At 45.8% G+C, this 27,967-nt stretch overlaps 2 protein-coding genes across 2 annotated transcripts; both read left to right on the top strand.

Moving 5' to 3' along the window:
• Positions 1 to 5,738: 5,738 nt before the first annotated feature.
• GKN1 (gastrokine 1) lies at positions 5,739 to 27,718 on the top strand. Its single transcript, XM_064731038.1, has 7 exons — positions 5,739 to 5,820; positions 6,278 to 6,311; positions 6,762 to 6,815; positions 25,878 to 26,018; positions 26,151 to 26,261; positions 26,687 to 26,828; positions 27,173 to 27,718. Exons 2-7 carry the CDS (start codon positions 6,300 to 6,302, stop codon positions 27,259 to 27,261), a joined length of 549 nt encoding a protein of 182 aa, XP_064587108.1. The 5' UTR covers positions 5,739 to 5,820; positions 6,278 to 6,299; the 3' UTR covers positions 27,262 to 27,718.
• On the top strand, positions 7,906 to 23,076 carry LOC135456877 (uncharacterized). Its single transcript, XM_064731037.1, has 26 exons — positions 7,906 to 8,032; positions 8,840 to 8,949; positions 9,405 to 9,575; positions 9,785 to 9,895; positions 10,392 to 10,530; positions 10,944 to 11,032; positions 11,150 to 11,320; positions 11,535 to 11,645; positions 13,912 to 14,050; positions 14,468 to 14,556; positions 14,674 to 14,844; positions 15,059 to 15,169; positions 15,665 to 15,803; positions 16,209 to 16,297; positions 16,686 to 16,838; positions 17,056 to 17,166; positions 17,668 to 17,806; positions 18,227 to 18,315; positions 18,433 to 18,603; positions 18,821 to 18,931; positions 19,428 to 19,566; positions 20,126 to 20,229; positions 20,668 to 20,811; positions 21,032 to 21,142; positions 22,113 to 22,251; positions 22,817 to 23,076. Exons 1-26 carry the CDS (start codon positions 7,990 to 7,992, stop codon positions 22,903 to 22,905), a joined length of 3,183 nt encoding a protein of 1,060 aa, XP_064587107.1. The 5' UTR covers positions 7,906 to 7,989; the 3' UTR covers positions 22,906 to 23,076.
• Positions 27,719 to 27,967: the final 249 nt, after the last annotated feature.

Raw genomic sequence — 27,967 nt, 5'->3', positions numbered from 1 at the left:
TAAAAGAAAACCCTCAAGCTCCAGCTTCAAGGATGAAACCAGAAATAATTTCATCAGTTTTAGTCTTGCTAGACAGCAAGGAGCAGACAAAACACATGAAAATGTGTGGACACAGAATGAAACTAGAATTTGAGGAAAGGGTGAAATCTGGAATTTTCTTACCCTTGGGAGGTTTCTGCACAGTGGGACAAGAATTTACCATAGAAACAGAATGCCTTGAGCAGAGCTTTGAAAAGGACACAGAGACAAACCTGTACTGAAAGAAAACAGGGGCTTTTATGCAAAGCCCCCTAGAGTACCTGCCCTTTTCCCTGGTACTGCTGTCACTAGTTACATAAGCTGTGCTTAACGGCAAGTGCCTGAGCTGTGCATTTGCTATACAAACTGCTCCAGCATTCAGAAGCTGATGGAAGATGTGGAGGGTCAGGGTTCCAAGGGTGATGCATTTCTGTAATGGCCAAATTGGCTTGGATTGGTGGAAGCTGGGGACAAAACTGCTTTCCAACTCATGGCTAATGACACTGGAGGGAGGAGGATTGTACAGCTCGGTTTGTCTTGCCTTTCTTGAGGAGGGTTCAATTTATGGAATTTCCAGAGGCTAAAAGAGCACTTTCTTACAAAACATACATAACAAAGGAAATAAGACTTTGATGTGTATTTGGTATATTGGAAGCTAAGGACATAACCTGTCTCCAGTCGGCATCCACAAATCAGTCTGATTAGAAGACCTATAAATCTTCCCCCTTGGTAGTTTATCACTTTCATTCACTGTGTTTGACACCTGGAGTGAAGTATGAGGTGGATGTGAAACATGAAAAGCCGAGCGCTCTGCTCACAGTGCTGGCAGACTGCTGCACCTCCTCGGCACTCACAGAGCTCCAGCCAGGCACTGGGCAGGAGCACAAGGACAGAGCATGGCCCAGAGCAGCACAAGTGACAGCTGGGCCTCCCCTTCCCAAACCAAGTAAGATCCCCTGGCTTTTCCAGGAACAGCTGCAATAATGATCCTTGGCAATGGATGGCAGAGGAGAAGAGTGTTCAGAGATATCAGATCAGAGAGATGTTGAGTCCCCGTCAGGCCAGTCTGGCACTGCAGAGGAAGCTTTAGTGTGCAAACCCACCTGAACTGCAGCCAAGGGCACAATCAGCACAGGGGAACTGGCAGAACTGCTGTCAAATATAAACAACTGGGGAGTTGGGAAGTGAGCTCTGCTGGGAGTGCTGCTTCCAGAACCTGGAACAGGCACAGCAAAAAAGCAAATCCAAATTACCACAGGCTCCTGGGCCATGGCTCTCTATATCAAATTCAGAAAAAAATTAAAATCTCCTTCCTCAATAACAGGGGATATAAAATGCCCCATGTCACTGCTCCTCCCTCGCACATGTTTTGCTACCTCTAGTTTCAGGTCCCTTTCTCAAATCAGCCCTTAGTCCATGATCAGGTGCTACTCTTCTGAAGAGGCTCTGTGAAGATTAAAGCCATGTCTGACAAGAAGAAATCAGATCCTGAATGAGCTCAGAAAGGAAGGGCAGCCAAACATTTCCTATGATTTAGAACCAACCCTGTGATCTCTAAGGAATCACGTAACATTTTTGACGCAGCAAGATCACCACCCCTTGGTTTGAATGGTGCTATTGGTCAGAGGCACAACTCCAGGCTGAGTCCTTTGCCACATTAGCACAAAGCATCACTGCAAGTTTACTGGGAATCTCTGCTCTGCTTCTGATGATCATTGTTGTTCCTTTACAAGTGGCTGCTCAATACACTGAGCTTACCATGAGCACTTTTCTCTCACCTCCCTGTATGCCATGAATTCAATCAGGCAGGTATCAAAGCCTCCTCTTATCAGAGCACTTCCCCAGGAAACTCGTCATGCTTCTGTGAACACAGGGCACCTGCCAATAAGGCAAACCCATTTTCAGATTTAACTTTGGGATATTATGTATAAAAAGCAAGAGTACACATCAATTAGCAGCAGAGCTGGCCGGGCCTGCCATCCAAATGAAGTTCCCTGTAAGTACACCTATCATTTCCCATAAAAGGGAAGAAAGTTGAGATGCTGGAGTGTGTCCAGAGAGCGGCAACAGGGCTGACAGAGGGGCTGGAACACAAGCCCTGTGTGGAGGGACCTGGGGGTGTTTAGCCTGGAAAAGAGGAGGCTCAGGGGAGATCTTACCACCCCCTACAACTCCCTGAAAGAATGCAGCCAGGTGGGGTTGATCTCTACTCCCAGGTAACTTGCAATAGGACAAGAGGCCTCAGCACCAGGGGAAATGTAGGCTGGACATTAGGAGGAATTTTCTCACAAAAAGCATGAGGGGCATAGGAATGGGTGCCCAGGTAGGTGGTGGAGTCAATGTCCCTGGAAGGGTTTAAGAAAAGACCAGATGTGGCACTCAGTGCCACGGTCTGGTTGACAAGGAGGTGTTAGGTCATTGGTTGGATTCGATGGCCTCAAAGGTCTTTTCCAACCTGGTTGATTCTTTGATTCTGTAAAACTTCAACAGATTTCAGAGGAGATGCTTTAAAACATGCTCCTTCAGCCTTGGGGTTGTTTCTGCTGGCCACTGTGTGCTGCATTAGCTTTTCAGCAACAAATTCCTTCACCTGCTCTCAGCAGCAGAACACATCATACACGTGGCATTACTGGAGGAGGCAATTTACCTTTTACCAAAGTCTCTTGTCGGCCTCCATGACACATTTGCCTAAACAATATAATTGAAAGGACCAATATTTTTCTTTCCCCATGACTATTTGCACTGTAGGAAGCCTTTCTTCTAACCAGTGCCTCTCTCTAGCAACGCACTTCTCTTTCCCCATATATTGTTTGCAACAAAAAGGGGTTTTTGTTTAACAGGGCTATGTTGCAACCAAGGTGTTTTCAAAGAACACTTGCATCATTGCTACAACCAGCAAGAGGCTTTGGCTTGGCAAACCCTTTCCTACACCACCTCCAGGAGACAAGGTAGGATGGTTGAAAGTGGGGCAAAAGATAGTCAGTGAAACACACTTGTTCCTACACACAGGAGCAGGAGAAAAGGCTCCAAGAACTGAAGAAACTTGCTCAGCAGGGCTGAGTTGCTCTAAAAGTTCCTTCAAAAGCTGCATTCCCAGGAATAACCCCTTCCCCCATAATAAAGAAGTGTGTACAGGTTCTGAATTCCTGTGCTGGTTTTCCAAAATGCTGTTTTCTGGCTTTGTTTCTTTGATGCTCAGGGACCTGGGCCTACCAATTGTCACCCAGAGAGAATCACTTCATTGTCTCCAGGAACAGACTCCAAAGCTTGAGCCCATGGAAAATGCAAGCCCAGCTCCTGGTGAGTCTGCTCCTGACAGCCCTGGAGTTCCAAAATAAACAAGTGCTCGCTGTATACGTTTAGAATGATGCAGTTCTGTTCTTAAGTGACTTTACCTAGTAAATTTCCAACATAAAGTTGGAAAAATTTCCACTACAATGTTCTCTTATTTTCTCAGTCTAATCAGCTTTTCCTTTTCTTTCAGGATCAAAGTTCTTATCAGGCTCAAACTTCTTAGAGCAAGATAATTCACACTTGAAAGTTAAGATAAATTAACTGCCTATTACTTTGCTATATCTTCTACATTAACCATTTAAAATCAGGTGAACTAAAGTCTGTTTTTATAGGGATCAGCATAACTAAGGTGTTTTTATTTTAACATCTTACCAACATAACAACAAATTGCAATAGCTTATTTTAGAAATAAGCATTGTCACGTCATTAAGTAGAGAATTTAAATTGATTCAGATTTTAACTGATCAAGAAAACAAGACTGAAAAAGAGTTTTCTAAATAAAGACATGAGAGCAAAGACTCCAATGAGGCTCAGGAGACATCAACACTGCAACTCAGAAAATGTCTATTTAACTACACAGGTCTAGAAACATTTGTAGCGTAGAAGATTGGAGTCGCTTACTCGAGCCAGAAAAGATCTCTCTCAACAAGGTGTGAGGCCTGAGCTTCATTTGAATTTAAATTGTGAGCACAACCCTTAAGCATTCCACTCAGTGTAACAAAGTGTCAGGATTTTATCCAATCTTAAGTCTATTTTTCTGCTCGTCCTACAGCAGACAGAATATAAAGCTAACACCTGAAAAACTGTGAACAAAAAATGCTCAAGAGTGACTTGAGTATAATTAAAATGCCACCACACAATCTAATAAATGTGTTTTAATTCCCTCATGTATTTTAAGACAAATTGGAGATTTTGAAAGAACCTGACTTCTGAGGGATTTTTTTAACACAAAATAGACATTCTGATTGGACACACCACCAGCAGGACTAATACCCATCTTGTGAGTAAAATTTACCTCAAGAATTGTAAAATAACCAAGCTGCAAGGACATAAACATGCCAGCAACGCTCTGCTGGGTCCGCTGAGGCGCTGTCGCCTCTGAGGGCCTTTCCCGCCTTTTTTCTTCCCACCCGTGCTCCTCTCCTCCCCGCCTAATTACCTCAAGAACAGTAAATTAACCAAGCTACAACAACATAAACGTGCCAGTGCCACTCTTGTGAGTAAAATTTATCCTAAGAATTGTAAAAGCTGCAAGGACATAAACGTGCCAGCGACACCCTGCCAGGTCCGCTGAGGCGTCGCTGCCTCTGAGAGGCTTTCCCGCCTTTTTTCCGCTCCCCTCACGGCCCGAGGCCGCCTCAGCCCCGCTCCCTCAGGCCGTCCCACACTGCAGCAAAAGCACGAAGGTTTGTTCCTTGAGCAAAGGGTGAATTCCGTGCGGGCAGCATAGGGGTTTTCTCAGTGTTTCTCATCAGGCAGCAGCGAGGGAGGGAAAGCATGGCCCACCCCACACAAACGCTCACTGGTGCTGCTGCTAGTAAAGCCGCCTGTTGAATGCAATGCCCATTTGGTGTAGCTGTACATGCAAAAATACCGCTTCAGGCTAGCTGATTCACAAAGTGAAACTGAGACAAGCATTCAAGTTCATACTGCATGTGCAACAGTGCTTAGACCTCATTTTTACGCATAAACCCCCACACCTAGCCATACTGCCTTTTAAAACAAGCTGCTGGGTTGCAGCTGAGTAGTTTCTGTGCCATAGAGCCAGGCTGCTCACAGAATGAAACTGAAAACTTGGTGTTGGGCTATGAGGATGGCTTCAAGGAAAAGCCATGGCAGGAACAACTGAGGGTATCTGGTGGAGGAGGCTGAGGGGAGATGGAGCTCTTTAGCATCTTCCAAGGAGCTATGGAGAAGGAGCTCTCCCATCTCTCCTGCCTATAATGAGTGACATGACCCAAGGGAATGGCTGGAGCTGGGTCAGGGGAGGTTTAGGTTGGATATTAGAAAAATGTTCTTTGCCCAGAGGGTGCTTGGGAGCTGGAACAGGCTCCCAGAAAAGCTGTCACAGGACCAAGCCAGATGGAGCTCAAGGAGTATTGTCATTGTATTGCAAAAGTCCCATACCTCCTCAGTGATTTCTCATGGACAGCTCCTCACAGCACTGACTCTTTCTTCTGCACAGCCAACAAACTACAGCTCTCTTCACAACACAAGCAACAATCCCAAACTCCCTCCTTACCCAGCTAACCCCCTCTTTTATAGCACTCATCCTCATTTTACACAGTGTGGCCTGTTAAGGGCAGGCCTGCTCCTAATCTCTGGTAATTAGTACAGCTGCAACTCCTCAGCAGTGAGATTACCTTCTGCACTATCTTTATTTTCTCACATTCTACCCCTCCACAAAGGAGTGTTTGAACAGTATTCCCAGGTGGGGCTCCTGGGGACTGTTCTTGTGCAGGCCCAGGAGCTGCACCTGATGATTCTTGTGGGTCCTCTGTGATTCTGGTAAAAACAGTTTTCAGTGGCCATGTTGTACTTGGGGCACGTGTTTTTGTGGGTTCTATGGTTACAAAGAACATAAAGTGCAATTTGGAAAGTGCAAAGGCTTTTATTTATTCAGACTAAGTGAAAGCGGGTTTTTTTGTTTGCTTAAAGCCAAGGCTATCTCTGATTGTAAGTTTGATGTAAAGTTTCAGAAGTAATTAGTACATGTCAGAAAGTTACTGCAAAGCATATTTAATATTTTACTAGAAATGGAGGTTTATCTGATAATTATCAGGTCGAAATTTGCAGAAGTATAATCCCCATGTTTATCAAGTAGTTACAGCAGGAAATCATTTTCAGTGAAATGCAGCAGGGATACAAATCACAAAATAATTTTATTGCAACATTCACTCCTTCCACACCTAATTCAGAAAACATATAAAAGGTGGAGGGTTCACATTGTTCTTCCTACTTGCAGCAGCATCAGCTCTGCAGTCAGGATGCATCTCTCTGTAAGTATGCATGCTTTTCTTCCTTATGAACTGAAACTTTGATTCAAACCCATTCCTTTATCTCTCAGAAGGGCTTATTGTGAATGCTTTTGCACCACTGGAGCACTGCACTAGGACATCAAGCCCTTCCCTGTAATGCCAGAGCAGAAGAAATGGAAAAGCTTTCTCCTCACTCTTGTGAAATACCTGTGTGTGCCTGCACAGCTCTGAGAAACAACTTGAGGTTCAGCTCTTGAAAGAGCAAGTGTTGAATGTGTCTACTTTGAGCAGCCTGGGGTAAAGCAAGGGTGCCTCCCTTTGGGGGCACTGATGCAATCCCAGGTTGAAAGCAAAAAAAGGATCCAAGGAGGACCCTTGAACATCAGATTAGGAAAAGGCAAGGAGGACTCCCATGACCAGATTTGTCAGGCAGAGCTGCAGTTACACTTTTGTATTTGTTTTTCATTTCAGATTTGGACTGCAGTCCTTCTAGGACTCGTCCTGACTCCAGCCCTTGCTGATTATGTGAGTACAAATGAACAATTCCACAATGCTGCTCTTTCTATGTTCCCTGCTTCATGAGATATCCTTTTTCTTTCACCACCCCTTTGGAGGAAACAAATTGAAATCTTCTCTGACAGATGAAACTGGCACTCTCTATGTGGTAGAACTTATTCTAGTCTAGCAAAGACTTTTGTTAAAATTTTAGGAGATCACTGACTATCTTGAAAATCTAAAAATGTCTCATTTTTTAATTGAGTCTCAGCAAATAATTGAAAATCATGAACTCATCCTTGGGGTAGAAACTGAGGTCCCCATCACTAGTGGCCAATCACAGATTGTGATGGCACTTAGCAGAGAGCAGTCCTTCCAATGTAGCAGGGATTTTTCTAACACTGTGGGGACATCACTGCCTCCCTTCAGACTAAACATCTTCTTCCCCTTGGCTTTTCAGTCTCAGCAGTCGGGCAACAACTGCCAGGTCTCTGTTGGTGGTGTTTTCCAAAATCTGACTCTCAGTAGTCTGACACGTGTGGTGGTTATTGAACAAAGGAGCGACCAGTTCTCATGGAAAACCGTCTGGAACTACAACACGGTGAGTGGCAGGGAGGAGGCTTGTTCACAAAGCATGTGAGGACACTGGCTCCTGGTAGAGCTGGCCCAGGAATGGGGATTGTTTCTTCATTCTGTACATCTGGAGCCCATGATCTGGGGCAGCAACCCTTGGCATTTGTTCCTGTTTTAACAAAGGGTTTTCTCCAGTCCCAAGACTTGAAAAACTGAATTGCAAGTGATTAATATTTTTTTCTTACAGGGCATCATTGCAACCAAATTGGTGCAACAGAACACCTGCTACATTTCTGTCATGAACAGAAATGAGATGCCCAGCTTTGAGAGTCTGGCCCACATGGCTTCACAGAATGGGGTAAGATTCAAACTGTCTTACTGTAGTTGATATTTATTTTTTTTGTCTAAGACTATTTTAAAAGTCCTCTTAACCAATGGGTAAATAATAAGGCATTTTATTGCTGAGACTTTTAGTAATATTATGCAGTTACATTATTCTGTATTATCTTGCTGAATGTTGGTATTTGTTGTTTAGAACCAGATGGGTCTTGGAAGACCTAGCAAGAAGATCACCTTTGTCACCAATGGACTGGTCAACAACGTCAGCTCCTATGGAATAGAAATCTCAGCTATGTGCAGTGGACTCACCACCTACATGGCTACTGAAGTTCACAGTGAGTGCAAGCATGGCAATTCTGAGTGTTACTGACCTGGCCTTTTTGTCTCCTGGGGCATGACAAAGGCACAGATGCTGCTCTTCCACTTTGGGCCAGACAGAAACCAAGGGCTTCAGCAGTTGTACAAAGGGTTTGGCACCTTGGCAGATCAAGACTGGAACACGGTGGGGTTACAACCCCCATAAATGATCCAAACTAAACCCTTACAGCTCCTCTCTAGCAAGCTTAATGGGGTATAAATTTGGGCCCGGTGTTTTGGCTCACTCTGCACTGCCCTGAAATACCCAGACGAGAAAAAGGGTTGTCCTAAGAACTACTGTCCTTCAGATCAAAACTTGCTGAGTTGATCCAGGCAGGCACCAAAGCCTTGTGCTAAACAAAGTGGTTTCCTCCCCTGTAAGTTTTCCCCTGGGGCAATGATCCCATTCCCCAGGGTTAATGAACAACACATGGTAGGATTCTTCCAGAATGTCACAGCCCATGTGACAGGGCCCATGGATTGGCAGCAGCCTCACCTTGTAATGCCCAGCCATTGGGATTCTCAGGACAAAGTGCAATAGAACCCCAATTTCTGCACAGGAAATCCCTAAGGGTGTTCAAGAGCAGGTCTTGGTGAGCATCCCTGGCTCAGCAACAGAGCCAGTGCTATTTAGGCACTCCAAGACAATCTGTCCCTCATGTAACTCAAGCATTCCCAGAACAGCAATTCTTCAGAACCTGGCTGGCTCTGAGCAACACCACCATCCTCCTGTAGAAGGTCAGTCTTAGGCATCAGCTCATGCGGTTTTTTCTTTTCTTTTCCAGATTTGCAAGGACCCCAGGTGAATCTGGGATCATGCATTACCCTGGATGTTCTGAGAATTGTGGAACTGGATTACTGTGGTGGCAATGGCAACTGGAATGGCAATATCCCGGTGAGAAAACCTTAGCCCTTTCCTTTTCATGTATTAAATGCTGGAGTTTCCAGAGCTGCTGCCCAAAGACAGCCCTGTTGTCCTTCTTGCCTGGAATCTCCTCTTTTGAGAGGTTCCTTTTTGAGGGTGCAGATGGTGAAAGAGAGAAATGGGCCAGCAGAGATTTTCATCCAAGACCTTTGAGAAAGGATTTCCTCTGGCCAGTGCTCTTGCACGCATCAACATTTAAAGCCGCCTGATGACAGCTGTCAGACGCAGCAATGAATCAATGAATCCATGAAAAGAATTTTTAGGGCCTCTGCCCACTGTCAAAGCTTGATTCTGGGTCCTTTGGAAAAAATTGAGGCTTCCTGCGGGTTGAACTTGTTCCATAGAAGCAGGGATTTTTCAGAAGCTTTGGGGCCATCAGTGTCTCTGTTCAAAGATGAAATGTCTTCTTTCCCTTGGCTTTTCAGTCTCAGCAGATTCCAGGTGGCATCTTCAACAACACACAGGGCAGCCAAACACATGTCGTCATCATTGGAGGCAACTCCCAAATTGTGACCATCAACAGGCAATGGCGTGTGGCAATCATTGAACAAACGAGCATCAGTGGGTCCTGGAAAACCATCTGGAACTACAACACGGTGAGTGGCATGGGTGCCTTGTTCACAACACACTGGCTGCAGGTAGAGCTGGCCCATGGCACAGGGCTTGTTTCCTTATTCGAACCACTTTGAGTGCAAAATTTTGGGTAGGAAATCCCAGCAATCATTCCTCTTTTAACAAAGGGGGGTTTTTCAATCCCAAGGCTTGAAAGAAGGAAATGAGAGTGCTCAATAATTTTATTTTACAGGGCGTCATCGCAACCAAAGTCACTCAGCAGAACGCCTGCTACATTTCCGTCATGAACAGAAATGAGATGCTCAGCTTCAATAATCTGGTGCACCTGGCAGAAGAGAGCAAGGTAAGGTTCCCAAGGAGTAGCAGAGTCCTGCCCCTGGAGTTCATTGATCCATTTCTTCATGTGCTTTTACCTTCTGGACAGGATGAGTTGCTCACAAGTGGCTGGATTTTCTTTCTCTGAAGACTAATGGTGCTTGGGATTTTTTCAGAGGAATGCTTTTCTGAAAGAGGAAAAGGGTTGCACATTACCTTACCGAGTTCTAAATTCCCTGAGAACATTGAGCTGTGGAGCTTGCTGAAAACACTTTCTCTGAGTAGCTCTATGAGGTCCTTAATTCTTTTGGCATGCCAGGATCTTAAAGTCCCTCACAGGCTTTTCAATACCAAACTGTACTGGTCAGCTGAGAACTTTGCATGGCTGCTGTTCTGGGCCAGACTCCCTTTCCATTTGGGATGCAAGAGAGCATCTCCCTATTGCTCAGCCTTTCCCCTGGGGAATGTGCCCAGCCACAGCCACATCCCAGCGCTAATATTGCTGAATGTTGTTTTTTGTTTAGAACCAGTTTGGTCTTGGAGGACCTACCAAGAAGATCACCTTTGTCACCAATGGATTGGTCAGCAACCTCAGGTCCTATGGATCAGATGTCTTCTCTATGTGCAGCGGACTCACCACCTACACGACTTATGAAGTTCACGGTGAGTGCAAGCCAAGGAATTGTAACAGACCTGGCATTTGTTTCCCTTAGGGAATGACCAATGGATAATTGGTGTTCTCCCACCTTGATTCAGGCAGAAACCAGGGGCTTCAGCAATTGTAGAAAAGGTTCAGCATCTTGGAAAATCAGGACTGGAACAGAGTGGAATCACAATTCCCATAAATGACCCAAAGCAAAACCTTTCAGCTCCTTCCCAGGAAGCTTAAGGAGGCTGAATTTTGGGGCATAGATTGTTTCAGGTGACACTGAGCTCCCCTGTAATACCCAGTCAATAAAAATGTCTCCCTAAGAACTGTTGTACTTCAGGTCAGAGCTGACTGATGATTTCAATGGCAGCCCAGGTCTCAGGCATCAGCTCATGGGGTTTTGTTTCTTCCTTTCTTGCTTCCCAAGGAGTCCAAGCCAATCTGGGATCCTGCATTACCCTCGATGTCCTGGGAGTTGTGGATCTCAAGTACTGCACAGGCAATGGCAATGGACAGGTGAGAAAACCTGAGCCTTACATTTCTTCAACCAAATGGGAGGGGGGTTTCAGATGCTCTGAGGACATCACTGCCTTTCTTCAAAGGCTAAATATCTGCTTTCCCTTGGCTCTTCAGTCTCAGCAGATTCCTGGTGGCATCTTCAACAACACACAGGGCAGCCAAACACATGTCGTCATCATTGGTGGCAACTCCCAAATCGTGACCATCAACAGGCAATGGCGTGTGGCAATCATTGAACAAACGAGCATCAGTGGGTCCTGGAAAACCATCTGGAACTACAACACGGTGAGTGGCATGGGTGCCTTGTTCAAAAAACAAATGAGGAGTCTGGCAGCAGGTAGAGCTGTCCCAGTGATGGGGCGTGTTTCCTTCTGACCTTGTTGAATGCATGATTTGAGGTAGGAACTCTTGGCGTGCTCTTCAGTTTTAACAAAGGGTTTTCTCCAATATCAGGACATGAAAAAATGAAATCCAAGTACTCAATGATTTCATTTCACAGGGCGTCATTGCAACCAAAGTCACTCAGCAGAACGCCTGCTACATTTCCATCATGAACAGAAATGAGATGCTCAGCTTCAATAATCTGGTGCACCTGGCAGAAGGGAGCAAGGTAAGGTTCCCAAGGAGGAGCAGTGCCTTGACTTGGGAGTCCATTGATAAATTCCTTCATGTGCTTTTACCTTCTGGACAGGATGAGTTGGTCAATCCAGTCACAAGTGGCTGGATTTTCTTTCTCTGAACAGTATGTGGGTTTGGGAATTTTCCATAGGAATGCTTTGCTGAAAGAAGAAAAGGGTTACACATTCCTTTTCTGATTTCGGATTTCTCTGAGAACATTGAGCTGTGGAGCTTGCTGAAAACACTTTCTCTGAGTAGCTCTATGAGGTCCTTAATTCTTTTGGCATGCCAGGATCTTAAAGTCCCTCACAGGCTTTTCAATACCAAACTGTACTGGTCAGCTGAGAACTTTGCATGGCTGCTGCTCTTGGCCAGACTCCCTTTCCATTTAGGATGCAAGAGAGCATCTCCCTATTCCTCAGGCTTTCCCTTGGGGAATGTGCCCAGCCACAACCACATCCCAGCACTGATCCTGCTGAATTCTGTTTTTTGTTTAGAACCAGTTTGGTCTTGAAAGAGCTACCAAGAAGATCACCTTTGTCACCAATGGATTGGTCAGCAACCTCAGGTCCTATGGATCAGATGTCTTCTCTATGTGCAGCGGACTCACCACCTACACGACTTATGAAGTTCACAGTGAGTGCAAGCCAAGGAATTGTAACAGACCTGGCATTTGTTTCCCTTAGGGAATGACCAATGGATAATTGGTGTTCTCCCACCTTGATTCAGGCAGAAACCAGGGGTCTTAGCAATTCTTCACAGGGTACAGGATCTTTGCAGATCAGGACTGGAACAGGGTGGAGTCAAAATGTCCATAAATGGCCCAAAGCAAACCCTTTCAGCTCCTTCCCAGGAAGCTTAAGGAGGCTGAATTTTGGGGTGTAGATTGTTTCAGGTGACACTGAGCTCCCCTGTAATGCCCAGTCAATAAATTGTCTCCCTAAGTGTCACAAGCTGTACTTCAGGTCAGAGCTGACTGATGATTTCAATGGCAGCCCAGGTCTCAGGCATCAGCTCATGGGGTTTTGTTTCTTCCTTTCTTGCTTCCCAAGGAGTCCAAGCCAATCTGGGATCATGTTTTACCCTCTATGTCCTGGGAGTTGTGGATCTCAAGTACTGCACTGGCAACGGCAATGGACAGGTAAGAAAACCTGAGCCTTACATTTCTTCAACCAAATGGGAGGGGGGTTTCAGATGCTTTGGGGACATCACTGCCTTTCTTCAAAGGCTAAATATCTGCTTTCTCTTGGCTTTTCAGTCTCAGCAGATTCCAGGTGGCATCTTCAACAACACACAGGGCAGCCAAACACATGTCGTCATCATTGGTGGCAACTCCCAAATCGTGACCATCAACAGGCAATGGCGTGTGGCAATCATTGAGCAAACGAGCATCAGTGGGTCCTGGAAAACCATCTGGAACTACAACACGGTGAGTGGCATGGGTGCCTTGTTCAAAAAACAAATGAGGAGACTGGCAGCAGGTAGAGCTGTCCCAGTGATGGGGCGTGTTTCCTTCTGACCTTGTTGAATGCATGATTTGAGGTAGGAACTCTTGGCGTGCTCTTCAGTTTTAACAAAGGGTTTTCTCCAATATCAGGACATGAAAAAATGAAATCCAAGTACTCAATGATTTCATTTCACAGGGCGTCATTGCAACCAAAGTCACTCAGCAGAACGCCTGCTACATTTCCATCATGAACAGAAATGAGATGCTCAGCTTCAATAATCTGGTGCACTGGCAGAAGGGAGCAAGGTAAGGTTCCCAAGGAGGAGCAGTGCCTTGACTTGGGAGTCCATTGATAAATTCCTTCATGTGCTTTTACCTTCTGGACAGGATGAGTTGGTCAATCCAGTCACAAGTGGCTGGATTTTCTTTCTCTGAACAGTATGTGGGTTTGGGAATTTTCCATAGGAATGCTTTGCTGAAAGAAGAAAAGGGTTACACATTCCTTTTCTGATTTCGGATTTCTCTGAGAACATTGAGCTGTGGAGCTTGCTGAAAACACTTTCTCTGAGTAGCTCTATGAGGTCCTTAATTCTTTTGGCATGCCAGGATCTTAAAGTCCCTCACAGGCTTTTCAATACCAAACTGTACTGGTCAGCTGAGAACTTTGCATGGCTGCTGCTCTTGGCCAGACTCCCTTTCCATTTAGGATGCAAGAGAGCATCTCCCTGTTCCTCAGGCTTTCCCTTGGGGAATGTGCCCAGCCACAACCACATCCCAGCACTGATCCTGCTGAATTCTGTTTTTTGTTTAGAACCAGTTTGGTGTTGAAAGAGCTACCAAGAAGATCACCTTTGTCACCAATGGATTGGTCAGCAACCTCAGGTCCTATGGATCAGATGTCTTCTCTATGTGCAGCGGACTCACCACCTACACGACTTATGAAGTTCACAGTGAGTGCAAGCCAAGGAATTGTAACAGACCTGGCATTTGTTTCCCTTAGGGAATGACCAATGGATAATTGGTGTTCTCCCACCTTGATTCAGGCAGAAACCAGGGGTCTTAGCAATTCTTCACAGGGTACAGGATCTTTGCAGATCAGGACTGGAACAGGGTGGAGTCAAAATGTCCATAAATGGCCCAAAGCAAACCCTTTCAGCTCCTTCCCAGGAAGCTTAAGGAGGCTGAATTTTGGGGTGTAGATTGTTTCAGGTGACACTGAGCTCCCCTGTAATGCCCAGTCAATAAAAATGTCTCCCTAAGTGTCACAAGCTGTACTTCAGGTCAGAGCTGACTGATGATTTCAATGGCAGCCCAGGTCTCAGGCATCAGCTCATGGGGTTTTGTTTCTTCCTTTCTTGCTTCCCAAGGAGTCCAAGCCAATCTGGGATCATGTTTTACCCTCTATGTCCTGGGAGCTGTGGATCTCAAGTACTGCACTGGCAATGGCAATGGACAGGTGAGAAAACCTGAGCCTTACATTTCTTCAACCAAATGGGAGGGGGGTTTCAGATGCTTTGGGGACATCACTGCCTTTCTTCAAAGGCTAAATATCTGCTTTCTCTTGGCTTTTCAGTCTCAGCAGATTCCAGGTGGCATCTTCAACAACACACAGGGCAGCCAAACACATGTCGTCATCATTGGTGGCAACTCCCAAATCGTGACCATCAACAGGCAATGGCGTGTGGCAATCATTGAGCAAACGAGCATCAGTGGGTCCTGGAAAACCATCTGGAACTACAACACGGTGAGTGGCATGGGTGCCTTGTTCAAAAAACAAATGAGGAGTCTGGCAGCAGGTAGAGCTGTCCCAGTGATGGGGCTTGATTCCTTCTCACCGTGTTGAATGTGTGATTTGAGGTAGGAACTCTTGGCGTGCTCTTCAGTTTTAACAAAGGGTTTTCTCCAATATCAGGACATGAAAAAATGAAATCCAAGTACTCAATGATTTCATTTCACAGGGCGTCATTGCAACCAAAGTCACTCAGCAGAACGCCTGCTACATTTCCGTCATGAACAGAAATGAGATGCTCAGCTTCAATAATCTGGTGCACCTGGCAGAAGGGAGCAAGGTAAGGTTCCCAAGGAGGAGCAGTGCCTTGACTTGGGAGTCCATTGATAAATTTCTTCATGTGCTTTTACCTTCTGGACAGGATGAGTTGCTCACAAGTGGCTGGATTTTCTTTCTCTGAACAGTATGTGGGTTTGGGAATTTTCCATAGGAATGCTTTGCTGAAAGAAGAAAAGGGTTACACATTCCTTTTCTGATTTTGGATTTCTCTGAGAACATTGAGCTGTGGAGCTTGCTGAAAACACTTTCTCTGAGCAGTTCTCTGAGGTCTTTAATTCTTTTGGCATGTCAGGACCTTAAAGACCTTTGCAGGCCTTTCAATACAAAATGTATTGGTCAGCTGAGAACTTTGCATGGCTGCTGTTCTGGGCCAGACTCCCTTTCCATTTAGGATGCAAGAGAGCATCTCCCTATTGCTCAGCCTTTCCCCTGGGGAATGTGCCCAGCCACAACCACATCCCAGCACTGATCCTGCTGAATTCTGTTTTTTGTTTAGAACCAGTTTGGTCTTGAAAGAGCTACCAAGAAGATCACCTTTGTCACCAATGGATTGGTCAGCAACCTCAGGTCCTATGGATCAGATGTCTTCTCTATGTGCAGCGGACTCACCACCTACACGACTTATGAAGTTCACAGTGAGTGCAAGCCAAGGAATTGTAACAGACCTGGCATTTGTTTCCCTTAGGGAATGACCAATGGATAATTGGTGTTCTCCCACCTTGATTCAGACAGAAACCAGGGGTTTCAGCTGTTGTAGAAATGGTTCAGGATCTTTGCGGATCTGGACTGGAACAGGGTGGGGTGACAGGCCCCATATATGGTTCTCAGAGCTCCTTTCCAGGAAGCTTTAGGAGATTTAATTTTGGGCCCAGAGCATTTCAGCTGACACTGAGCTCCCCTGTAATTCCCAGTCAGTAAAAGTGTCACTCTAAGTGTCTCCAGCTGTCCTTCAGGTCAGAGCTGACTGATGATTTCAATGGCAGCCCCGGTCTCAGGCATTCGCTCATGGGGTTTTGTTTCTTCCTTTCTTGCTTTGTAAGGACACCAAGTCAATCTCGGATCATGCATTACCCTCGATGTCCTTGGAGTCGTGGATCTGAAATACTGCACAGGCAATGGCAATGGACAGGTGAGAAAACCTGACCCTTACATTTCTTGAACCAAATGGGAGGAGGAACCTGAGCTGCTGCCCAAAACCAATCCTGATGCCCTTCTTGCCTGGCATCTCCTCTTTTGAGATGTTCCTGCTCAAGGGTGCAGATGCTGAAACAAAAAAGTCAGTCAGGACAGGATTCCATCTGCGAGTTTGAGCATGGATGAACTGTGGCCCGTCCTCCTTAGACCCTCTGCCCAACACCACAGCCTTGATTCTGGGTCCTTTAGAAAAGACTGAGTGCAGGGAGGGCCCTTCCCAGGGGGCAGCACTTCTTCTATTGTAGCAGGGATTTTTCAGAAGCTTTGGGGATATCAGTGTCTCCGTTCAAAGGCAGAACATCTTCTCTCCCTTGGCTTTTTAGTCTCAGCAGATTCCCGGTGGCAAGGGCAACTCACACCTCGTCATCATTGGTGGCCAGTCCCAGATTGTGACCATCAACAGGCAATGGCGTGTGGCCATCATTGAGAAAAAGGCTGGCATTGGGTCCTGGAAAACCATCTGGAACTACAACACGGTGAGTGGCACGGAGGGGACTTGTTCACAAAGCATATGAGGAGACTGGCTCCTGACAGAGCTGGCAGAGGCATGGGGATTGTTTCCTTTTTCTGGCTGAGTTGAGTGCACATTTTGGGGTAGGAACGCTTGGAGATTGTTTCTGTTTTAACAGAGGGTTTTCCAGTTCCAATGAGTGAAAGACTGAAGTGTGATTTCTTAATATTTTCATTTCCCAGGGCACCATTGTAACCAAAGTCACTCAGCAGAACGCCTGCTACATTTCCACCATGAACAGAAATGAGATGCCCCTCTTTGATAACCTGGCTCGACTGGCACAAGAGAGTAAGGTAAGGTTCCCAAGGGGTAACAAAGTCCTGACACTGGATTTAACTGGGAAATATCTCCATGTGATGGTATCTGCAGGAGAGGACAAGATTTTCAGATGTGGCAGTATTTTCTTCCTCTCAACAGTAGTAGGGCTTGGGAATTTTTCATAAGAATGTTTTGCTGAAAAAATAAAGGGGCTGCAATATTCCGTCCCCAAGTTCATCTTTGTCTGAGAATCTTGAGCTCTGCAGCTTCCTGGGCAAAGCCTTTCACTGAGAAGCCCTTCAAGGGCCTTCCTTCCATTTTCATGCCAAGATCTCAAAGTTCTTCACAGACATTTCAGTACCAAACTGCATTGGTCAGCTCAGAACTTGCTGTTGCAGCTGCTCTTGGCCATACTCCCTTTCCTCTGGGGTGCAAGAGAGCACCTCTGTATTTCACAGCTTTCCCCTAGGGAATATGCCCTAGCAGGAATCAGATCCCAGCTCTGACGTTGCTGAATGCTGGTATTTGATGTTTAGAACCAGTTTGGTCTTGGAAGGCCTACCAAGAAGATCACCTTTGTCACCAATGGATTGGTCAGCAACCTCAGGTCCTATGGATCAGATGTCTTCTCTATGTGCAGTGGACTCACCACCTACATGACTTACGAAGTTCACGGTGAGTGCAAACAAAGGAATTCTGTCTCTAAGTGACATGGCATTTGTTACCCTTGGGGAATGACCAATGGATAGTTGCTGCTCTTTCACCTCAAGACCCACAGAAACCAGGGGCTTCAGCAGCTGCACAAAGGGTTCAACAACTTTGCAGATCAGGATTGGAACAGGATGGGGCGACAGCCCCTGATTAATGAACCCAACCATAGCCTTACAGCTCCTTTCCAGGAATTGTAACAAGGCTTAAATTTGGGCCCAGAGTATTTCAGGTGACACTGAGCTCCCCTGTAATGCCCAGTCATGGAAAAGCATTGCCCTAAGAACTGCTATCCTTCAGGTCAGAGCTGACTGATGATTTCAATGGCAGCCCAGGTCTCAGGCATCAGCTCATGGGGTTTTGTTTCTTCCTTTCTTGCTTTCCAAGGAGTCCAAGTCAATCTGGGATCATGTTTTACCCTCGATGTCCTGGGAGTCGTGGATCTCAAGTACTGCACTGGCAATGGCAATGGACAGGTAAGAAAACCTGAGCCTTACATTTCTTAAACCAAATGGGAGGGGGGTTTCAGATGCTTTGGGGACATCACTGCCTTTCTTCAAAGGCTAAATATCTGCTTTCTCTTGGCTTTTCAGTCTCAGCAGATTCCAGGTGGCATCTTCAACAACACACAGGGCAGCCAAACACATGTCGTCATCATTGGTGGCAACTCCCAAATCGTGACCATCAACAGGCAATGGCGTGTGGCAATCATTGAGCAAACGAGCATCAGTGGGTCCTGGAAAACCATCTGGAACTACAACACGGTGAGTGGCAGGGAGGGGGCTCCTTCAGAAGCATCCAAGGAGTCTGGCTGCTGGTACAGCTGGCCCAGGGATGGCCATTGTTCCCTTATTTTGACCATTTTGAGTGCGCAATTTCAAGTAGAAACTTCCTGAACACGTTCCAGTTTTAAGAAATGTTTTTTACAATCCTAAGGCTTGAAAGACTAAATTGCGTGTTCTCAATAACCTTATTTCACAGGGTGTCATTGTAACCAAAGCCACTCAACAGAACGCCTGTTACATTTCCACCATGAACAGAAATGAGATGCCCAGCTTCAATAATCTGGTGCACCTGGCAGAAGAGAGCAAGGTAAGGTTCCCAAGGTGTAGCAGATGCCTGACCCTGGTGTTCACTGCCCCATTTTTCATTTGCTTTTTCCTTCTGGACAGGAAAATGTTGTCACAAGTGGCAGGATTTTCTTTCTCTCAACACTAGTGGGATTTTTTCAGAGGAATGCTTTGCTGAAACTTGAAAGTTTCTGCACCATTCCCTTCCTCATCTCCACTTTTTCTGAGGATGAGGTTGAGCTCTGCAGCTTGCTGGGCCAAGGCTATCCATGAGGAGCCCTTCAAGGGCCTTAATTCCCTTTGCATTCCAATATCTCAAAGTCCTTCAAAGACATTTCAGTACCAAACTGCATTGGTCAGCTCAGAGCTTGGTGTTGCAGCTGCTCTTGGCCAGACTCCCTTTTCCTTTGGGGTGTGAGAGAGCATCTCCCTATTCCACAGCCTTTCCCCTGGGGAATATGCCTAGCAGGAAACAGCTCTGACACTTATCTGGCTAATTGCTGTAATTTCATGTTTAGAACCATATTGGTTTTGGAGGACCTACCAAGAAGATCACCTTTGTTGCCAGTGCATTGGTGAACAACCTGAGGTCTTATGGATCAGATGTCTTCTCTATGTGCAGTGGACTTACCACCTACATGGCTTATGAATTTCATGGTGAGTGCAAGCAAAGGAATTTTGTCTCTGAGTGACCTGGAATTTTCTCTCCTGAGGAATCACCAATTCACAATTGCTACATTTCCACCTCAAGTCAGACAGAAACCAGGGGCTTCAGCAGTTGCACAAAGGGTTCAACATCTTTGCAGATCAGGATTGGAACAGGGTGGTGTCACAGCCCCCATAAATTACCCAAACCAAACCCTACAGCTCCTTTCCAGTAGTCTTAATGAGTCTGGGCCCAGGAACTGGCAGCAGCCTCACCATGTAACACCCAGCCATTGGGACTCTCAGAACAAAGTGCAGTAGAGCCCCAATTTCTGCACAGGAAATCCCTAAGGGTGTTCAAGAGCAGGTCTTGGTGAGCATCCCTGGCTCAGCCACAGAGCCAGTGCTATTTAGGGACTCCAAGAGAATCTGTCCCTCATACAGATCAAACATTCTCAGAACAGCAATTCTTCAGAACCTGGCTGGCTCTGAGCAACACCACCATCCTCCTGTAGAAGGTCAGTCAATGTCTTTGGCACCACCTCACGGTGTTTTTTCTTTTCTTTTCCAGGTTTGCAAGGACCCCAGGTGAATCCAGGATCATGCATTACCCTGGATGTCCTGCAAGTTGTGGACCTGCAGTACTGCAGTGGTAATTTCCATGGCAATGGACAGGTGAGAAAACCTTAGCCCTTCCCTTTCTTGAACCAATTTGGTTCTCAATGCTGCTCAGAGCCAACCCTGATGCCCTTCTTGCCTGACATCTCCTCTTTGAGAAGTTCCTGCTGAGGGGCCGATGCTGAATCAGAGCAATGGGTCAGCAGTGGTTTCTGTTCAGGACCTTAAGTGTGGACACCCTCTGGCCAGTGCTCTGGCATGCATCAACCTCTAAAGGCAGCAGATGGCAGCTGTCAGATGCAGCAATGATTCACAGAATGCTTCAAAAGGAATGCTTGCACCCTTGGTTCTGGGTCCTTTGGAAAACACTGAGGGCAGTGCCAGCCCTTCCAGGGGGCAGCACTTCTTCCATTGCAGCAGGGATTTTCCAGGAGCTTTTGGGACATCACTGTCTCCCTTCAAAGGTGAAACATCTGCTTTCTCTTGGCTTTTCAGTCTCAGCAGAGTCCAGGTCACAACTGCCATTTCTCTGGTACCTGTGTTTTCCAAAACATGACCCTCAGCAGTCAAACCCATGAGGTGATTTTCCAGCAAAGGAGCGAGCAGTTCTCCTGGAAAACCATCTGGAACTACAACACGGTGAGTGGCAGGGAGGGGGCTCCTTCAAAAGCTCTGCTGGGAGCCTGGCTCTTGGCACAGCTGGCCCAGGGACAGGGCATGTTTCTGTATTGTCACCATCCTGAGTCCAGGATTAGGGCTAGAACCTCTCAGCATTTGTGACTCTTGTTAGTCAGAGTCTATCCCCTCTTTTTGGGTGGAAAACCAAACTGCAAGTGCTCAGTAAGTTTTATTTTTACAGGGCATCATTGCAACCAAACTGGTGCAAGAGAGAACGTGCTACATTTCCACCATGAACAGGAGTGAGATGCCCACCTTTGATGCTCTCGCCAGGTTTGCTGCAGACAACAAGGTAAGATTCAAAGTCAGCAGTTGCTTGGAATATTGTGCTGTATTTGAAATTCCTTCTTTTTGCCTGAAGCACTGCTGTTTTCAAAACCCTCTCAAGCAAATGGCAAATTAAAAGCCATTTCACTGGTTATTTTCAGTGATATTTTTCAGATACATCATTTGAAGGCTTTCAGAAATTACAATATTCTCATTTGGATGCCTTTAGTGCAGGTTAATTTTGAGTCCAAGTCTCAGATTAGTTAGGTTATTTTTACAATTATTTAAATCATTATTTCAATTGACATTTTATACTACCTTAGTAACCCAGACTTTAAATTCTTTGCTAAGTATGTTTCAGGAAGTTTCATTCTCAAAGACCAGAAAAATATTTTTTCTTCAGAAGATCTAATTGAGGAAGAAAACATATTTCAATTTAATAGAAAAAATATTTTAGTAAGCTTTCAAACTTTTTGAAGTGGACTATACACCATGTTTAAGTTCAGCCATTCGCATTAGCACAGACATTATACAAATTATCTCAGCATTCAGCAGATTCACCTTTGCTAAAAGCTGAAGCTTCCCTTGAAATCTGAGAACTGAGTATGTAAAATAACAAATCTCCAATAGCAGGAAGGCCTGTAGGGCAGAAGGGAATTAGGAGGAGACTTCTGCCAGCCAACCTGAGGGGCGAGGGCAGGGACTGAGCAAATGCCTTGGAAGGAGCTCTGGCTCCACAGAGTGGCCACACTCCTCCTCATGAGCGCTGTCCTTGTGCTGCCACTGCCCCTCAGGCTCCCTGCACCTTGGCTCCCTCAGAACCATCCACCTTTGGAGCTGCCAATGGTGCCACAGTCTCCCAGGGACTGAAAGGTGTCTCTAAAATCAGTTGGGACTGAAATACCCAGCCCTGAGTCATCCTCCCAGAGCGAGGAGCAGCCCTTGCAGGAACCACACCCTGGCACTGATCCTGCTGAATGCTGGTTTTTGTTTAGAACCAGGTTGGCCTGGGAAGACCTACCAGGAAGATCACCTTTGTCACCAATGGATTCGTCAGCAACCTCAACTCCTATGGAGCAGAGGTCTTTGCTATGTGCAGTGGATTCACCACCTACATGGCTTATGAAGTTCACGGTGAGTGCAAACAAAGGAATTCTAACAGACCTGGCATTTGTTTCCCTTGGGGAATGACCAATGCACAGTTGCTGCTTTTCCACCTTGACATTGACTCGAAGTAAGCAACGAACATGCATCCTTGCAGAAGAGCAGCTCTTGTTATGGAGATGTGCATGAATCTACTGAATCTGTGTCACTTTCTTAATCACAGAGGTTCTTCTACTGAGGTCAAAGCCAATATTCTTTTGAAATATATTCAAGTAATTCTTTTACTCGGAGCAGTTAATCCTCAGGCACCATCCAAGTATTCTGAGCCTCTCTCCAAGCTGATGGTCTCCAACCCTCCTTTGGAAAACACTCCACAGCTCAGGCTCCAGCTGCTGCATTCTGGCTTAGCAGTAGTTCCACGTCCTCAGTGCTTGCTTTGCTTTAAGGTTGCTTTGGCAGCTGAAAGGGCTCAGTGGGACTGAAAAGGCAAGTGCAATGTGCCAGGTTTAAGGGCTGTCAGTGAATGCACAGAGCACTTAAAATCATCTTAGCCAGAGCCTCTTTTTTTTAAATATTTTTGATGTTGTTTGTTTAGGACCTCAACTGAATCAAGGATCATGTATCTCTCTTGATGTCCTCAAACTTGTGGATCTGAATTATTGTGGTGGAAATATCAAGGCCTGAAAACCTTATCTTTCTTCAATCAAGAACAGAAGATCTGAGCTGCTGCCCAAGGCAAAGCCTGATGCAATTCTTCCCTCACATCTCCTTTTAGAGATGGCCTGGGGGATTTAGATGCTGACACACATCAAAGATGACTGCAACTTTCAAATAAAGTCCTTCATTATGTATTCACTCCAGCTTGTTTCTCATTACTCTACCCTTTTTCATCTAAGAACCCCTCCACAAACATATTTTTATTGTCTCCCTTCTGCCCCATTTGATGCTCTTTTCATTGCCAGTTCTCAACACAGGACACAGACAAAGAGCTGGGCAAGCCCCAGGGTGTGGATGGTACAAACAAGGCATTCACAGTTAGGACCTTCCTTCCCTGTTCAGAGAAAGATGCCTCCCATTAAGAATCTTGATTCAGGTGGCACAAAAGGCAGAAAGAAAGCAGGGCAAAGCATTGAATTTGCCTTTTTTAGGGGAAGGGGAGTCTCCTTTGTGGGATTTGCAGAGTGGTTCTACTCCTAGAATGAGGCAAGGTTGGGACTCCTGTTGCTCAAATCTTTACAATCACTATTTTTATTTACTTCCTTTTCTCTAACAAAATGGCAGGATGCCCCAGGTTATCCAGGCGAATACAAATCTGTCTTTAGTGGCAGCACCAGCCATGCCACATCCCTCAGGTTCTGGCAGACTCAGATCAGCCCTTAGTCCATAATCTGGTGCACACTGGCACAAAGCATCACTGCAAGTTTACTGAGAATCTCTGCTCTGCTTCTGACGATCGTTGTTGTTCCTTTACAAGTGGCTGCTCAATACACTGAGCTTACCATGAGCACTTTTCTCTCACCTCCCTGTATGCCATGAATTCAATCAGGCAGGTATCAAAGCCTCCTCTTATCAGAGCACTTCCCCAGGAAACTCGTCATGCTTCTGTGAACACAGGGCACCTGCCAATAAGGCAAACCCATTTTCAGATTTAACTTTGGGATATTATGTATAAAAAGCAAGAGTGCACATCAAGTAGCAGCAGGTTTCAACATCAGTTTGTGGAAGTTAACAGAATTCAATGGCAAGGGTTGTTCTATTGCTTACTGCATAGATGAGACCTGCAAAGGAAAATCAAATTAAAATCCCTTCAGAATGGCACACACAGAGCCCAGGGCTGCAAAGGGTGAGGGTGCAAAGGGTTTAAGAGCATTTAAACACTGACTCATTTACAAGGTGATTCAATGGTGTTTACTACAGTTATAACAAAGACTGAAATATAGATTCTAGATAGCAACATTCATACCCTAATCACTGCTCATGCACCCACACAGGCCCAGAGCTGTTTGCATCTCTATCTGTGTGTGCAAAGGGACCTGTTAAAAATTCCCCTGAGTTCACTGGAAGGGGTCAAATGCCTTTGCATGTCTCAGTGGGTGAGAGTTGAGTCTCCAGGAGTGGGGGACTCCAGCCCAGCCTTCAGGAAATCAGATTTTGAGTTCTGCACACCTGAGGCTTTGTGAGCTGCAGGACACATCCCAGTCCCCAGGAGAGGCTTGAGGAGCCCTCTGCAGTGCAGGGCAGCTCAAAGGGCCCCTTGGCTCTGCTGTTGATGGGGTCGGGAGGTGGCTGTCCCTCATTGCCAGGAGATTCCCGCCCTGGCCTGTCCCATTGGGTAACAATGGCCCCGTTGCGCCCAGGCTGTGATCCAGGTAGATCATGTTCCCAGGCTGTCAGGGCTGAGCGATTGTCCCTTGTTCCCTGCCTGGGTCAGGCAGCCAATACTCCTGACAGAAGCAGTGTCACTCCCACGTTGGCCTCTCAGAGCTCCCAGAGCAGTCGTGAAAACCAGGCTGGGGCAAAGCCTGGATGTGCAGCCTGGCACAAAAGCACTGACGGCTCTTTGGGGTTCCCAGATGGGTTTCCCAGCCCCCCCTCTGAGGCCACAAACCATCTCCCCTTTAATCTGATTTCCAAGGGCAATAATCCCCCAAAACCTGGCCGCTGCAGCCAGTGCTTTATTGAGAGAAACACTGCTGGGAATCCACAAAGCTAATCCTTACCTTCTTTAATCTATCCCAGAATTTGGAACATCAAGAAAAGCTCCCAGGAGCACCACAATGGAAGTTCACACCACTCTGGCACTGGGGTTATGCCTGAGCAGGAGAAACATCATACACGTGGCATTGCTGCAGGAGGCAATAAAACCAATTTATTCTTTTTTCCTACCAACAGATTCCTACCTCATAATCATCAGACTCCAACAGATCAAAATTTCTAACAGTACAATCCCTATATTGATCAAGTGGTTACACCAGGAAATAATTATCAAGGACATGCAGCAGGGAAACAAACGACAAAATAATTTTATTGCAGCATTCAGCCCTTCCACACCTAATTCTGAAAACAAATAAAAGGTGGGAGGCTCACATCACTTATTCTGCATTCAGCAGCATCAGCTCTGCAGTCAGGATGCATCTCTCTGTAAGTATGCATGCTTTTCTTCCTTATGAACTGAAACTTTGATTCAAACCCATTCCTTTCTCTCTCAGAAGGGCTCCTGCCTCTCTGGAGCACCGAGGCTTTCTCTGGGGGCATCGTGCTCCTCCACAAGGAGCAGCTCAGCCCCTGGGGTAAAGCAAGGGTGCTTCCCTTTGGGGCACTGATGCAATCCCAGGTTGAAAGCAAAAAAAGGATCCAAGGAGGACCCTTGAACATCAGATTAGGAAAAGGCAAGGAGGACTCCCATGACCAGATTTGTCAGGCAGAGCTGCAGTTACATTTTGTATTTGGTTTTCATTTCAGATTTGGACTGCAGTCCTTCTAGGACTCGTCCTGACTCCAGCCCTTGCTGATAATGTGAGTACAAATGAATGATTCCACAATGCTGCTCTTTCTCTGTTCCCTGCTTCAGAGATCTCCTTGAACCTTTCATTTTTCTAAAGCCTTGGGGAGATAATCACTTGAAAGCCTAAGTGCTCTTTCATTTGTTTTTCTAGCACCAACAGACTGAAATAAGCAAGAAAATCTCCATTAGTGGAGGCTACCAAATTATGACCATCAATAGGAAATGGCTGGTGGCAAGTATTGAGCAGAAGACCAACCATGAGTACTGGAAAACCATCTGGAACTATGACACAGTGAGTGCAGGGAGGGGCTTGTTCAGAGCAGCTCAAACACTCATTAAAAATTGGATTTTTACTTTTTTTAATAGGTATGAAATTCCATTATTGATGATTGAATTCCATGTGGTCAATAACTTTATTTTACAGGGTTTTATGGCCACCAAAGTGCTGCCAGAGAGAGCTTGCTACATTTCCATAATGAACAGAACAGAGATGCCCAGCTTTGATGGACTTCCCCAGCTGGCTGCAGACCTCAGGGTGAGATTGAAAGGGAACAGTTATTAGAAAGTTGTACTTAATGCAAAGTGAAACCTCGCTATTTTCAAAACCAACAGGTACTTTAATGACCAGGTTTGTTACACCATTAATTAGATAGTTTTATCAATTTCAATGAGATTTTACAACAATGTAACTTTCAGCTTTTGAAAATTGGAATATCCTTGCTCAGATGCTTCCAAGTGGAGGGTTTACATGTTTGGCCAATGTTGTAGCTCAGTTAGATTATTCTTATCGCATTGATTAGATTATATATTAAATAATATTATATTATATTATATTATATTATATTATATTATATTATATTATTATAATTTATATTATAATTACAACTAAAACTGGGAGTATGCCTGGAGTTAAGCAGAGCAGGGCACTGATCTTGCTGAGTGCTGGTGTTTGCTGTTTAGAACCAGAGGCACCCAAGACCCCCTAGCAAGGAGATCACCTTCACCCTCATCAGGAGAGCCATCCGTGACCTGCAATCTTATGGACCAGACATCTTCTCCACGTGCACAGGGCTCTCAACTTATGTGGCCTATGAAGTTCATGGTGAGTGCAAGCAGAGGAATTCTGCCTCTGAACATTTGTTCAATGCACAATTTTTGCTCTTCCACCTCAGAACCCACAGCACCCAGGGCCTTCAGCAGTTGTACAAAGGGTTTGACATCTCTGCAATCAGGACTGGGCCAGGGTGGGGTCACAGCCCCCAGAAATGACCCAGACCAAACCCTTACAGCTTAATGGGGCTTAATTTTGGGCTCAGAGTGTTTTGGCCCCCCTGAAATGCCCAGTCAATAAAAGGGTGGTTCTAAGCACCTCTGTCTGGGCTTCACACAGAGCCCCTAACAGCATCTTTTTCTCATGGTGATTGTTTTCTCTCCTTGTGTTTGAAGGACCCCAATTCAATCTTGGATCGTGCCTCAAGCTCGATGTCCTCCAGTATTTGGCCCTCACCTACTGCCACAACGATAACTTTGTGTAAATCCTGCCTTTCCTGAGCTGCCGCCCGAATCCAGCCCTGCTGGAATCATTCCCTGGCATCTCTTCTTCCAAGAGATTCCTTCCTGAGGACTGGGTGCTGGAACAGATCAGTTGGTGAGCAGAGCTAGCAATTAAATTCCTTCATCATGGAATAACTCCTGCCTGTTTGTCGTTACTCCACCCTTTTTTCATCTAAGAGCACCTCCACGAAAATATTTTGCCCCATTTTTTTTGCCCTTTCACTGCTCTTTTCAACCCAGCAGAGCCAGAGAGCAGGGTGTGTGTGGTACAAACAGGGAATTCACAGTTTGGACATTCCTTCCCTGCCTGGGGAAAGATGCTGCTCATTAAAAACCTAGGGGACACAAAAGGCAGATAGGAAGAAGTGAAAAACAACGAATTTATCATTTTTAGGGGAAGAGGAGTCTCCTTTGTGGGATTTACAGAGTTGCTCTGTCCCTGACACAAAGCAAGGCTGGGATTCCTGTTGCTCAAATCTCTGAACAATTACAGCAGCCCAGGGAAGAAAGAAATCCTCTTGGCCACTGAGTGTCAGCCTCGAGTTGCACAGCTGGAAATCCAGGCACAGAGCATTGCATCCCTGACAGCCCCTCTGAGCTCACCAGGTGCTGGCATTTAGGGGATTGGGGCTGTTGGTGTGCCCCGAGGGGAATTTGGGATCCCTGCAGCAATAAAAGCTCAGCTGG

This window comes from Zonotrichia leucophrys, chromosome 22 (genome assembly GCF_028769735.1).
Source record: "Zonotrichia leucophrys gambelii isolate GWCS_2022_RI chromosome 22, RI_Zleu_2.0, whole genome shotgun sequence".
Lineage (NCBI taxonomy): Eukaryota > Metazoa > Chordata > Aves > Passeriformes > Passerellidae > Zonotrichia > Zonotrichia leucophrys.
This window is presented reverse-complemented; position numbering and strand designations above follow the sequence as displayed.